Source organism: Pygocentrus nattereri, chromosome 11 (assembly GCF_015220715.1).
Source record: "Pygocentrus nattereri isolate fPygNat1 chromosome 11, fPygNat1.pri, whole genome shotgun sequence".
Classification (NCBI taxonomy): Eukaryota; Metazoa; Chordata; class Actinopteri; order Characiformes; family Serrasalmidae; genus Pygocentrus; species Pygocentrus nattereri.
The window spans coordinates 31,576,607-31,591,696 of NC_051221.1; the positions used below are offsets into that span (position 1 = coordinate 31,576,607).

The window sequence follows — 15,090 nt, forward strand, 5'->3', positions numbered from 1 at the left end:
AGCCATGAAGGCAACAAATGACCTCTAACTCATGGGTTTCCAATGTCAAAGATTACAGACATTAAGTTAGAGTGAAAAGTGAAGTGAATACTTTGATTTTTTAAATTAAGTTTAAGTTTAAAAAGTTCTGTTGTCTCACAATAATGTACACATATGTGCTGCAGATAACATTGTGGTACGGATAGTTCTGATTGACTGAGTCATGTTTGCACCCGTTTTAAAATACTCTGCATACACGCATGCATGACAGTGCATATCAACCATGAAAAAATCATGTGAAAAAAATGTCACTGTTGCACTGCTTCACTAACATCACCCCTTTTCACTGGTAAACTGCTATAACTGCTTGTGGATTGTTTAGTATTAAGGCATTAATGTAAGTATGTAATGACAGTCTCTCAGAGATGACAGAAAGACATACTGTTTTAATGCCATTTCACACACACACACACACACACACACACACACACACACACACACACACACACACACACACACACTTTCATGCACAATCTCAGACACACTCTGTCCCTCCCTGTTTCAGCTGGACAGTCATGCCCGAGGATCATGATTAGGCCTTTCCAGCCACGTGGCTCTGTTCGTGGCTGACGGCACGCTGTCTCCCTGGACTCACACCCCCAACCCCTCTGTCCTCAAATCAACCCACCCCCTCCCACTCCTCCTGCTGTCCCCCATGGAGCTTCTGCCCTCACCATAATCTGCCTTTCGTAACTTTGTGGAAGAGTCTCAGGACAGAATGGCTAAATAGAAATGAAGCAATTCGTGTTTAATGGCCCCTCATCTCACTGCCAGCCTCCCTTTGAGTGTCCACACTGCTGGCACTGCTCATTGCTGATTGACTCTACTGTTTATCCAGATTGTGCAAGTTAACTGATTTCAGGTTCGGTACATCTTTAGGATCATGTGGTCTGATAACTTGCACTTGTCTTAGTTGTGGATACAACATGAAAATACAGTTTTGTCATTGATGCTCTGCGTAAAATCCCAGTCAAGAATCTCTGCATATTATTTTCAATTATTGTTAGAAATGCTCACATTTATTATATAGTGGCTTGCACATGAATGTCTGCAGTTTATTTTTCCTGGCACAGGAAACATATACTGTTCCCGTTTACTATGTAAAGTCTTTTTCAGTGTACAAGAATGCAGAATTCTTTAGATGATTTTTAAAGAGGAAACCTAAGGCAGGGACAAGCTGGGACAGATACTGCTCTGTATGTTATTCCTACTGTTAAAACTTTAAAACTACTGAGATTTCATTGTGGTCACACACATAGTTATGATTGCTGTCAGGATATAAAATATGCCTAATTATCAAAATATTGTTTTATATATACAAACAATAAACTAAACCAACAACCACAGTTGTTTATTATACATATAAAAATATATAAAAAGGTGCCAAAAAGGTATCTTGGAGCAATGTCTTAGAAGAACCACTATGGGTTCCCTAAAGAACCTTTCAGTGTATGTTGTTTGGGGAAACTTTTTTGTAAATGAGATGTGTGAATGTGTGAATGTGAAGAACATAATGTGAAGGTTTTCAGAAGAACCTTTAAATTGGTTATATATGTTATATTAAGGCTCTTCAAACCTTTCAGAAGGTTTTTACACTCACAAGTCTTCTTCATGGTTCTTAAGGAAACCAAAAGTGTTATCCAAAAAACTCTTTGGAATGCTATATTTGGAATGTGAAAAGATAAATAAAATAATTAATGAAGTATATCCAAGTATATAAAAGCATTTAGTTTTGTGAACATCCTCCATTCCCCGTTATGGTGTTTATCAAGGATGAAGGTGTTTGCTGGCACAAATATTATGTTTACAGGTGTTCTGTGTGTTGTCTTTTTTTCTCACAAGCTTCTACTTCTGTCACCTGTAGGGCTTCTTCAGACGAACCATTCGCCTCAAGCTAGAATATGACAAGTGTGAACGCCACTGCAAAATCCAAAAGAAGAACCGGAACAAGTGCCAATACTGCCGCTTTCAGAAGTGCCTGTCCGTGGGCATGTCCCACAACGGTGAGTGTTATGGTATCAACATAATCCCACACACATACAAGCAGGTAACAACAGATTAAGCTGTTGCTGTTCATGGGCCCTGTTAAAGTTTAATGATCTATAAAGAATAGAGCCTGTGTGGATAAGTCTGTGAGGTGTAGTTTGGCCGGTAACTCATGATTTGATAGGATAAACTGTGTACCATGTTGGCCACTGCCTGTCACGAGTAGTAGACAACCATTCACTCTGGTTTTCCTCATTGAAATGGATGATTCTACTACTATACATGTTTTATTTATATCTACTACAGTGGGTAAGGTGAGATTTACTGGGCCTGCTTGCCACCATTTTATCAAATGACCATTAGTGGTCTTCTGTTACCATAGAAACAATGTTAACATCATTCAAGTTATCTCAGCCCTGCAGTGCAAGCATAATAATGTATCCAAGATACATAAACTGTGTAAAGCTTCTACTCCTGAAGATGAGTTATCAGCTTCTCAGCTGAATGATTGTCTTATTACAGTGTCTACCAAGTTAATCCTCAATGATGATGTCACAAAGCACATTTAGCGGAGTTTGCTATCCAAAGAGTGACCCTTTCATAGTTCTTGATCATATGTCAGTTTCCATATAGTCCACATCTGTATGTAGAGCTCTCTGTCCACATGCTCAGCATTCAGAGAACGCATGCTTCTAGTCATGTCCAGCTCAAAGTCCATGACCCAAAATGGTTTCTGTGTACCAATCTCTCTTTTTATGTACACTTACAGCATGGCATGCTGACCGTCAACCTGCCTCTGCAGAGCATCGACCAATCTCTCTTTTTATGTACACTTACAGCATGGCATGCTGACCGTCAACCTGCCTCTGCAGAGCATCGACGGTTCCGCACTAAAAATAGCAGAGAGGGCAATGGTAGTCTAAATGACATCATGGAACAGTGTCAACACAGGGTTCAGGAAACATGCGTTAGGTCAGACTGCCAGATGGACAACCTGAGCTTAGCAGCAGATACGTTAAAAAGAGAAACGATTTAGCTAAAAGCAAAGACGTGGGGTTGATTATGTTGAGGTTGCCATAGATATAGTGACTTTAATTTAGACTGATTCTAAATGAATTATTAGGGCTGTTGATTATATTAGTATCTGGAAAATGAATTAATCTAATGATTATTTTGACAATTACTTGATTAAAATGGGCTTTTGCAAAATTAGATAATGACAGTTTTACTTTAATAATGTGTTAAAGTTTTCAAAGCTGAAAACGTTTTTTTCCTTCTCCTAAGGAGCTGCCATTTTGGACATATGAGGTTTTGTTGTGAGAGTGATTTATAAGCTTTATAAATGGATGTGTAAATCAAGCTCTATTTCTTACTATGAGAGATGCCAATAGGAGTAATTAAATATACATTATCATCATGCAACTTTCCAACCAGACATTTGCAATTCATTGAGAAGTTATCATGACAGCCATATTACTTATCAAAGCAATTTAATTAGATCTTTCACAGTAGATTCAAGAATTGATTAGTGTAACACTGGTTTGTTTGCATGTACTTCATCTATGTTTTAGTGATCGCAATTGAAAACACAATTTCTTCAATTTTTGTAGTGCTCTCCAACTATTCTCTGAGCTGCTTTTGGCTGCCACGGTTATAACAGGTTTAGAGTTGGAGTAAGGACATGCTATTCCCATATACTAACGTAGTCTGGCAGAAGTGCAGTGGTCACAGGATTGAAACTATACCTCCACTTCTTCATTAGGTCACTCCATCTGTTCTCTGTGCTTCAGCCAGCAAGGCATTACTTTAATCTGTTCCTCAATACAGCACGTGGGCATAGAGACTACCCAGTGTTACCAGTATGCATTTTTTCAATGTGTTTTCAAAAATCTCAACATTTCAAGGCATGTCAAGACTAGAGTGTAAAAGGTGTTAACAGATTTCTTATATACATTAAAAGATTTCTGTGTGTTTTCAAAAATATTTCTACATTGTCCCAAGCTTAACAAGCTGTAAAAAGTTCTACACTGAGAATTCAAAGATGATGATTTCTGGTGCAAAACTAGGTTTTGATATACATTTGCAACATGCTCTCATGAGTTCTCCATAGGACTGAAGCTGAGACATACATCTTTTTCTGATAAGGTACAGAGTACATTTGAAAAGCACTGGGCTCCGAGTGCATTAGTAAGGTGTGGTAGTGCCTAAGCCAGACTGACCAAAGCCTCATCCTCTCAGAGCCAGCTTAGCAAATGTGCTTACACTGAGCTGTGTCTGACACGTCTGCTGATGCTTCTCCTGCATCAGCGTCATACACACTCTGTTTCACTCTGCTGAATGGTGCAGCTCATTATCTGTAATGGGTGAAAGCTTGATTAATGTATTTCACCTTTTTGAAATGTAAATAGTCAAATTAGAATGTTTTTTAAATGAGCTCAAGCTAATGGGTTGAATAACATGTAGTGTAACATGCAGTATGCAGGTAACATTGTATCATCTTGTTCAAGTTCTGAGGTATGTGTGTGTGTGTGTGTGTGTGTGTGTGTGTGTGTGTGTGTGTGTGTGTGTGTGTGTGTGTGTGTTTAAGTGGGTTTAAGTGTGTGGTGGCCTTTGCTTCACAGAGGTTTACAGCCAGTGCAGACTTAATCTGATTAGCTTTTGAGATTTTACTGTCTAAGTACATTATTGAATCACTTTTCATATCCTAATATTCATATTGTTTGAATGGACTGAACACTACAGCAAAACTTGGCCTAATATATTAAGCCACTGAGTTTAAAAGTGTGTCATAAAGTATAGGGACTAGTTGCAGCAAGTCTGGCTACTAATGTGAGTCATAGACTTTAACAAACAAAGTCATTACGCACCTAGGTGACATCGGTTGATGGATGGCTTAGAAGAGCCTGTCAATAAGTTTCCATTGGTGATAAAATGATTCTGAAACGCCAGTTCAAATCTTACATCAGCCAAATACAGGGTCTTGACTCCCTTGTCAGACGATAACATGCAATGGTTTCCCCATCTGGACAGAATCCATCTTGAAATTTGAGTTGCCCAACTCCTCGGGGTCTACTACCAAGACAACAGACATCCTGATCTTACTCATGATTTGCACATAGTTCAGACTTGTAATCATGTTCCCTCAAGTTTGCTTAATATCTCCAAAGTGCAGAGGGAATTCCCTATGTGAAATCATGTATCTATACAAGTAAATCTTTTTGTATTTGTCTTTGTTCCATTGTTACCAATATTGAAGTCTGCACAGAAGATGGTTTCATTTGTGTAGTATTCTAAAGTAAGAAGATTGTGAGAAAGTCCACCCACCATTTTATTTAATTTCCAGTCATACAGACATTAAATAGAAGTTTCAATAGACATTTATGAGAATGGAATATGTAAGGTAATTGTAATGTGCTGACAGAAAACCAGACAAGTGCAGATAAATGAGAGGATGGTTTAATGAAAACCAGGCAACCAAAGTAAAAAGGGGCAAACACAAATCTTAGTAAGAGTCCGGGAGACTGAGAGCGATGATAGGAGTGCAAGCTGGAGTCCAAAGTCACATGATCTCCCAGTGTATTCTGGGAGTTGGAGTCCATGTCCTTGTCAGAAGGGGCAGAGTATGTGACAGTAATCCACAGAGGAAAATAAGTGAAATACAGGAGTTTCAAATAATAGAGTTTTATTATTTTAAATTATTATTAAAATTATTAACTATTAACTAATAACTATTATTAAAAGATTTAGAGAAAATGGGATTCTTAACAACCATGTACAGCCTGGTAGACCACCAAAACCTTCCCCATCAAGCACACAACTTAAAGCTTTCATGTCTGAGAGAGAGGAGAAAATCTAGCTCCACAGTTGCTTCAGTTCTGACAAAATTCACAGGTGTTTCTGTCCATCCTTCCACTGAAGACAGCTGAGCACTATGAGTCTGAAAGGATGTGTGAGTGTTGAGAAGCCCCTACTGAAGAATAGAAATAGACAAATAAAGGAAAGTGTGCAAATTAAAAACGTTGCTGATGTTTTCAGAATAATGGACTGACCACCCCAGAGTCTTGACCTCAACATCACTGAATGTGTTTGGAATGACTTGGAATGTGAAAAGCAAAAAATACAACCAAACAATAATAAAGGTAAAGGGTGGACACCCTAAATACTGAAAAATGTAATAATATATTTGGATATTGAGTCTTTGGCTGTTTGGACTGGAAATTAAATAAAGTGTCCTTTCTGACTTTTGTACAGTACTATACCTGGCTGTCCACTAGCAAAATGCTAAAACCTCAAATGAGAGCAACACATACAACACATACCTAACTAAGCATTGTATATTTTTGATACAGCTATCCGCTTTGGCCGGATGCCACAGTCAGAGAAGCTGAAGTTGAAGGCCGAGATACTAACAGGCGAGAAAGAGGTGGAGGATCCTCGGCTAGCTGACCAGAAAACCCTGGCCAAGCAAATCTGTGAGGCTTATCTGAAGAACTTCAGCATGAACAAATCCAAAGCACGGACCATTCTAACGGGCAAGACAAACACACCAGTAAGATTAACCTGCACAGCGTTTGTGTATGCGTGGGCTATATTTTATGCATGCTCCCCCTGTTATCAAGGAGTAAAATACTGAGAAAATATATGTGAGGCCTATAAATCATCAACAAGGAGAGGCTGAGCTTATGGGTAACCCCAAATTCCAGTGTCTTCATTCGCTGGGTGTGGATAAAAGCCAGAGAGAGTAGGTCCACTTCACAAATGCTATCTCTGCTTGTATCTGCAACACTAGCGTGATTGTTGGTTGCATTTGGCTGTAGATTTCTGTGCTCTCGAGTCCCTGGGACATTAACCAGTTGGGTGTGATCAAGGCTGGGTTAAAGAATCTCTTTCATCCTAGCATGTTCTCACAGTGCACTCATTCTCTATTTAGAAAAGGATGTTAAGGTGTAAATTGTATCTGCTATAATGGAAGTTGGAGACTTCCTAGTGCTTTAATCCCATTCAGTTTCTTCAGATTTGCTGGGTGGTAGGTCGCAGATGTTTAAAAGTGAGGACACGACAATGCTGGCAAGTGTGAATGAAGCCATATTTCTTGCAGCTGCCAAAAGTGTTCCTTTTGGAGCTTATTGCTGTGTTATTGGATCACTAAAACTCAAATACACTGTTACTGTGCAGTTTAATGCACTTATTTAATGGGATTGTTATCTTATTTAGATTGTACTGTTATGAAAACATGCTTCAATGGCTTCATGTAGCCTGCTTATCATCTCAGGGTTAAGCGTGGCCTGCTACAACCTCAAGCTGACAGACAGCAGCAGGTGGTAGTGTAATTTCTGTGGGAACTGGAATTGCTTTTGCCCCCATCGTGTGAGGTTGGGAAGCACAGCTTTGAGGCAACTCTTATCCTCAGTACTGTTTACTGTACAGCCTATTCAGTCAGGCATCTGAATGTGTGGTTACCTGCGTTATTCATGTCTGAGGAAGTTCATTGTTTTGGAAAGCTTTGAATCAATGCCCAAGACCAGAGAAGGAATAGGAGCTTGTTTGTTTGGATAGATTGTTCTATGCTTTACTCTTTCGTTGAGTATCTCCTGGATAGATTTGTCTGGTGTAGTCCTCTTCTGCATTGTCCTTCTGACACAGACAATGAAGCAAGACTTTATATTTATATTCTATTGTTCTATTGGTCTATTGTTGCAAATGGAGGCTTTATGTAAAGTACTGTTTCCTTTGGGCAGTAACCCTTAGAAGTGCTGCTGTTTCGCTTTACTACTTAAACATAGTTGTACAGTTGCATTACATTTATATTTTATTTACATTCTGCATCAGAATAACAAGTTAACATCTGCACTTTGACTTTTTTGTTTGCTCTGATGTGAATAAATAAGAAACTTGTGGCAAAAATGTAAAGGATATACAGTCATATGCAAACAGTTGAAAACCCCCAGTCAAATTATATATTTTGTTGATTTTACAAGTCAAAGTAAGTTACCTAAAAGTTTACAGGTAGCATACTTAAATATGGCATTTTTTGCAGGCCACATTTTATGTTTGTTCCCCCAGTATGTTAAATTCAGCAAATAAGCAGTAATTATACATTAAAATTTATGATTATTAACTCATTGTCACTTAGAAAATCAACAATACATGTTATGTGATCAGGGGTGCCTAACCTTTGCATACAACTGTATTTTTACACAAAAGAAAAATTTACTCAAAGCAATATCCTTTAATCAAATTCTCTTACAGGATTTAACTGCTTAGATCAAGTGAGAAATGATTAATATCACATTACACCCTACTTCTGTTATCACAAGTTATAACTGTGATTTTTTTTTACCCAAAACATTTAGTTTCTCAAAACTGAAATTATGTCAGTCAGACTTGTGATCGTGATCTTCTCAGTCATTGACTCTTGATTCTCTTTTTTTTCCAGCCTTTTGTCATCCATGATATGGAGACTCTACAGCTGGCTGAGCAAACTCTGGTAGCTAAGATGGTTGGTACCTCAGGAGGGCTGCTCAATAAAGAGGTGGAAGTGCGCATCTTCCACTGCTGCCAGTGCACATCAGTAGAGACAGTCACAGAGCTCACTGAATTTGCCAAGTCTGTGCCAGGCTTTTGCAGCTTGGACCTGAACGACCAGGTCAGTGTTATGTCTTTTGACAAACTTAAAGCAAAACAACATGAGTGACTTGAAATTATTGCATCATGGGTGTTAAGTATTTGTATGATGTTGAGATTAACCAGGGAATTTCATATAAAACAAGCTTTCAGTGTTTTATTTCAGAAAGTCAAAAAAGTAAAGTTACTTCACTCTTGTATATCACTCTCGTGTATCTGTTGTAGTGAGTATTGTTATTTAAATAAAAATGCTGAACAGAACTACATTATATTGCTTTACCCCAGTTATTTCCATGGCATGTTTCTGAGCCCTTCAATGAACACAGATTTATGCTTCATTAGGTAACGCTGCTGAAGTATGGTGTGTATGAGGCGCTGTTTGCCATGCTGGCCTCCTGCATGAATAAAGACGGGTTGCTGGTTGCCTATGGCAGCGGCTTCATCACAAGAGAGTTTCTCAAGAGCCTGCGACGGCCATTCAGTGACATGATGGAGCCTAAGTTCCAGTTTGCTATGAAATTCAACTCCCTGGAACTTGACGACAGTGACCTGGCTTTGTTTGTGGCTGCCATCATCTGCTGTGGAGGTAAGTTGTCAAATGTGAGAGCAACCAAATTCAGCATCCTGAGACATTGAGTTTAATTCCTTTGTATCAGGGGTGCCCAATCCAGGTCCTGGAGATCTATCACCCTGGAGAGTTCAATCCATCTCTAATATTCACATGCACCTAAAAACCTTCATTATATGGTTAAAGTGTGTTAAATTACTGTAGGAGCTAAACTCTGCAGGGTGGTAGATCTCCAGGACCAGGAATGGGCACCCCTTCTTTGTGTGATGCCAAAAATTTGGCCATAGATATTCATAATTGGTGCAACTCTGGTTATAATTGATAATAATAACATTATTCAATATTATATATGATAATTGTTTGACTAAAATAAAATTATACGGCTATTTTCCTGGTAAATGTCTTTATTCCACTACAGTGTAATTAGTTTCTTGAGTTCCATTTGTGCATTTCATGTACTTTTGACAATTGAGAATTCATAATGCACAGAACTGTTTCCTAAAGAATTGAGAATAAATATTTACATCCTTATCATTGACTTCATTTGAGTAAACAGGCTACGTTTTGGATAAAGTTCATGTAAAATCTTGACTTCTTGTCCCTCAGATCGACCAGGTCTGGTGAACATCCCTCACATAGAACGAATGCAGGAGAGAATCATTCATGTGCTTCAGCTACACCTTCAGAACAATCACCCAGACAACACCTTCCTCTTCCCCAAATTACTGCAGAAGCTAGCAGACCTGCGTCAGCTGGTGACAGAGCATGCCCAGTTAGTGCAGGAGATCAAGAAGACAGAGGACACGTCACTACATCCTCTTCTGCAGGAGATCTATAGAGACATGTACTGAAGGAGACTCCTGTGGCTAGCAGCTGAACCCTTGGCCCTTCCAGAGGGACGTGCTAGGGAACGGAAAAAGAGAGAAGGGCGGAAAATTAGCCCTTCCCCAGATGACTGAGGGCTTGTCCAGAAATGGAGAGGTTCACGTATTCCTCGGAAAATAAGGACATGCTCTCAGGGGCCTCCTGAATGTGTCCTTGATAGACACACTGTAACCTATCTCAAGGATTGCCAATAAACCACTTTTCCTAAAGGACAGTGTTGTCCAGGACAAGGCACAAATCAGCTGACTGTACAGAAGGGATGGTTTTGACTGGAGCTGTCAGATCTTAGAGGGATCGTCTTTGGAAAGAGTCAGTTTCAGGACAGTGCTCAATCAAACTGGACTACTATGTCCCTCCGCTTTTAGGACGTGGTTTCTAAAATGTGCGCTTGCCCACATGGATTTCATCATGGGCCATAGACTGAAAAACAGGCCTGGAAATCAGACCTCTTGATGCAGCAATATGTCTTTTAAACTGAGATAAGGGTGCATTTGGCACTTTTTGTAGCCTATGCTATCTGTACATAGAAACACATAAAATGACTGACATAATAATGGTTTATGGTGCATCAAGTACAGGCACATGTGCGTGCAAGAAATTTGTATTACTTGAATGCATTAAGAGCAAGCATTTGATAGATTTACAGCAGAACACCCAAGTGACTTCAGAGCAGACCTCTGTTTAGTACTGCATTGGACTCTCTTCTAAGAAATCAACAGGGATTATATGTGTTTTCTGAACAATGCTTCCAATGTAATCCTCACATTTTTTATAGAGCGCCTCCCTCTTGGTTAGTACTTGGCCCTTAAGCCACATACAACAGCAAAATGACCCTTTGTTATCTGGATGTATATGTCACTTTAATCGCATCATTTGTTGGCACTGGGGTTTCGATGTATCCAACCTCTCATAGTAAGAGTGCTGAGTTAGGGTCTGCTGTTGCTTCTGTTTTAAGGGCATTTTCACATCTGGTTAGTTTGCAGGTCCAAACTAGTGCTTGTTTTTGAAAATGAAGTATTTTCACTAAATGTCTGCTTTGCACCACCGGCCAGACACTGATCATGCTGTACAGTGAGGCAAAAGTAATTTTATCACACTCCTTTTTTGTGAGCTAAACTTGCTGTCTCACAAAAAAAGTCAAAAATTATGGCTTTTCTTCTGAAATTGCTGTTTGCTTTCTCACTTCCAGCAAAACCACCTCAGCTCTCAAGAAAGAGATCCCATTGCAGGCAGAACTTGGTGCACACCATGGTGCAGCATGCACAACACTAACGGTCCCAGTTTGAGAACTTGCATCTATGCAAGCACAAGATGCTCTCCTGCAAAATCTAATATCTTATATACCTCTCTACCAATGCCTTTAGACTAAGCACACCTGCGCTTCTGACCAGACTGTGCTGTCTTTATAAAAACTATATAAAAACTAAGCTAAAGGTTTATCTGAACCTTAAAGAAGGCAGGCCTTTCTGGACACATATCTACTTGCTGTTTTTCTTGCAGTATCTGTCAGCCTCTGTTTCTTTCCTTCTTTCTTTTTCAGTATTTGTCTGGTGGTGACTTACAATATTCAAGCATCCTTCCTCTATTCTATGCACGTTTTGTGAAAGTCCCAGTTGAAGGAGTATTTAGTCACCATATGCCAATCTAATTTTGCCCTAGAAACTTGCACCTCCAGTGGTTTAATCCCAGGTTGCTTTGTGCATTCTGCCACCAGCCAGTCAAGCAAAATCCAAAACATGAATGCTGGAGAACAGTAGTTTTCTAATGGCAATTGAGAAGATTTAGTATAACTTGTGACTGAAATGAGGTGGGTGAAACTGTAATAATGGGTTTAGGGGGTCTTCCCTAAGTCAGGTTATCTTGAAAACCACAGTGCCTCATCTTGCCTGCATTTGTGATAACTGTCTGTCATGTAGGGAAAGTTTAAACACTTCTTGCTCACAACCACAGTGGGTTTCATTGTTACTGTCATACATCAGCCATATCAAAAATCAGTGCAGTAAAACAAGCAATTTTTACATTGTCTTGTGAACAGAAATAAGGTGGATTTAAAATATAACAAGCTTCTGCGTGTTGTGGTGTGGTGCTAAACTATCAACAAAGTAGACTCGTATATATTTTTATGGGTGTGGGCAGTTTGCAGCAACTATTCAATCAACTTTTTTGTGGTTGTTTGCTTAAGCCTGTGTAATTTAGGAAGTATTAATGTTAGATTAGCAGATAGTACTGATAAACCAACCAAGTGATCCCTCAAAGCTCTAGCAGAAGGACTATAATTAAGAGTAGGTGTTAACCACCATTTTACCTGCCTATAAAAAGCAAGTGTTACCCACAATTGTACTGAAAGAAGAATAGATCAATGCATGGATGTCCAGTTGCACTACTTTTGTTTAAACACCTTTTCAACAGATTGAAACTTAAGAAATACATTTTCAGAATCAGTTTGAAAGATCTAAAATCACAGTGAGAGCTTTTCTACACAGTGTGTGAACTTTAAGCATGCACATCACTTACGATGTCTCACAATCAGAGCAGAGTAGGCAAACCATGGACCTCTATCTCAAATCATGATGTATAATAGATTCTGAAAATGCTTACCATGTTGTAGATTGTTAAGAATGATTGTGAGACTTGCTGTAGAGTCATACCATGTCAAAAAATTATAAAGTTAAGAGACGTTTAAGAGACCACAATAAGACAAAGTCAAAAGGCACTTTTCAGTGGAAACAAATGGAAAGGAGCATATTTAGGTAATGTCATCATGTGGCATTTAATACTCAGCAATTTCTCAACCAGTCATCAGATTTGGCCCAAACATGGCTGTCATGGTGCTTGGTCACATGGCAGATTTCACAAACAGATATCAGAAAAACATTTAGTCCAAATCAAAATAACTCCTAGTGGGTGATACCTAGAGATTTGACATGGAATGACCCAAAAGCTTTTTGTGGTTTGTACTTTGTCTCATATTGTCAATAGTTGCATTGCACAAATAACTTATGAATGCATTTGAAACTGTAACTTGCACTGTTCATTAACATTTCCACAAAAAAAAAATTAGGTAGCAAAACCAAAGCAATGCAGTTGTGTTGATTTCTGCTGCGCCTGTCTACCACACAGGTTTTGCTCTTAACATGGTAATAGCCAGTGCATGCTTATACTTGTTGCATCTCAATATTTGCATCTCTCAGAGATCACAGGTACTAGAAATGAACTTCCCACTGCATCACCAGCTGTCCCCTCTCCTTTATACAAGGGCTCAGTGTAAAAGAGAGAAACCATTTTCATAACAAGACAAATAACATATGCTCACATTTCCATACTGGTTTCTTCACACTAGATCAGAAACTGTGACCAGAATAGAAAGGCACTACAAGTTAGCATAGATAGTGATTTCCCACCACTCCTTTCAAAGGGACCTGAATGCAATTAAAACTTTTTTGTTTGTTTTTACAGCTTATCTTTGCTCTTGTGACAAAATCTTAAATCTCTAGAATGGTAGCTTTATAGGAGAAAAAAGAAAGACATTCTTAACTATAATGTACTTTAATGTATTGAGATTTTTTTCCAGGTAATTATGGATCACTTCTATTGGTCCATTCATCATGAAATGTTCACACAATGTAAAGGGCAGCTGGTCTTTTTAAATTGTGCAAAGAAGATGAATAAAAACTATTTACCTGGAGTTATGAGGTTTTGATATTACAGTGTTGGTATATAGTCTGTATGTTAGAACTACTCTGTATGTATATAGTCATATTAACGTCTTCCCTCTTAAGAGCTCATTGCTCCTTAATGATTCAGTGCACTATTGGATAAATCCTTCTAAGTGGTTTGAATATTGTTGAAATCTTGAGACACTAGAGACAGTGTGTGCACCACATGCAGTTTTTGAATAGTGTAATATTTGTATATTAAAGCTAAGCTAATATACCAAATGCTATAAAATAAATGAGCGTCATTCTTTTAAAGCAGTGGAATGGTTAACCAACTAACATACTGGATTGTCATGGCAAGATTTTTGTGATGCCCATCTTCATTCTGTTCCGCAACTTTCAGGAGATGCATACAGGTATTCAACCAGGAATAGAATAACAAGAACTGATCTTACTACTCCACACCCTCTCTTATTTAAAAACTCTGCCTTGTGTCTTATTAGTCTTGATTCTGCCTGGCTTAGTTTTACACTAGAGAGCTATGACAGAAATATTTTGTTCCTATTTAGACTTAGTCTACTGAGTATATAGTCCTGGGTATATACAGATTCTACTGAGTATAGTCCTGGATATATACTAAGTCTACTGAGTATATAGTCCTTGATATATACTACGTAAGTCTACTGGGTATATAGTCCTGGATATGTACTAATTCTACAGAGTATATAGTCCTGGGTATATACAAAGTCTGCTGAGTATATAGTCCTGGATATGTACTGATTCTAATGAGTATATAGTCCTGGGTATATACGAAGTCTACTGAGTATATAGTCCTAGGCATATACAAATTCTACTGAGTATATGGTCCTTGATATATTCTAAGTCTACTTAGTACATAGTCCTGGAAATGTACTAATTCTACAGAGTATATAGTCCTGAGTATATACTAATTCTACAGAGTATATAGTCCTGGATATATACTAAGTCTACTGAGTATATAGTCCTGGGTATATACAAATTCTACTGAGTATATGGTCCTTGATATATTCTAAGTTTTCTTAGTATATATCCATCCATCCATCCATCGCTTCTCCAGGGTTCGGGTCGCGGGGGCAGCATTCTAAGCAATGAGGCCCAGACCTCCCTTTCCCCAGCCACTTCCACTAGCTCTGCAGGGGGGGATTCCGAGGCACTCCCAGGCCAGCTGGGCAATATAGTCATGCCAGCGTGTCCTGGGTCTTCCCCGGGGTCTCCTCCCTGGTGGACTTGCCTGTGACACCTCATGAGGGAGGAGTCCAGGAGGCATCCTAACCAGATACCCGAACCACCTCA

General features: G+C 38.9%; 1 protein-coding gene across 2 annotated transcripts in view; it reads left to right on the top strand.

The window, feature by feature from the left end:
• The window catches only part of pparab (peroxisome proliferator-activated receptor alpha b), a 34,535-nt gene extending 20,495 nt beyond the window's left edge, over positions 1–14,040 (top strand). Inside the window, exons 4-8 of one of the 2 annotated variants that reach the window (XM_017701190.2) lie at positions 1,904–2,042; positions 6,375–6,574; positions 8,462–8,671; positions 8,992–9,235; positions 9,824–10,068. In XM_017701190.2, coding sequence (XP_017556679.1) covers positions 1,904–2,042; positions 6,375–6,574; positions 8,462–8,671; positions 8,992–9,235; positions 9,824–10,068 — 1,038 coding nt within the window. Of the gene's footprint in view, positions 1–1,903; positions 2,043–6,374; positions 6,575–8,461; positions 8,672–8,991; positions 9,236–9,823 lie in introns of both variants that reach the window. The other variant, XM_037542692.1, reaches the window with a different exon arrangement.
• Positions 14,041–15,090: the final 1,050 nt, after the last annotated feature.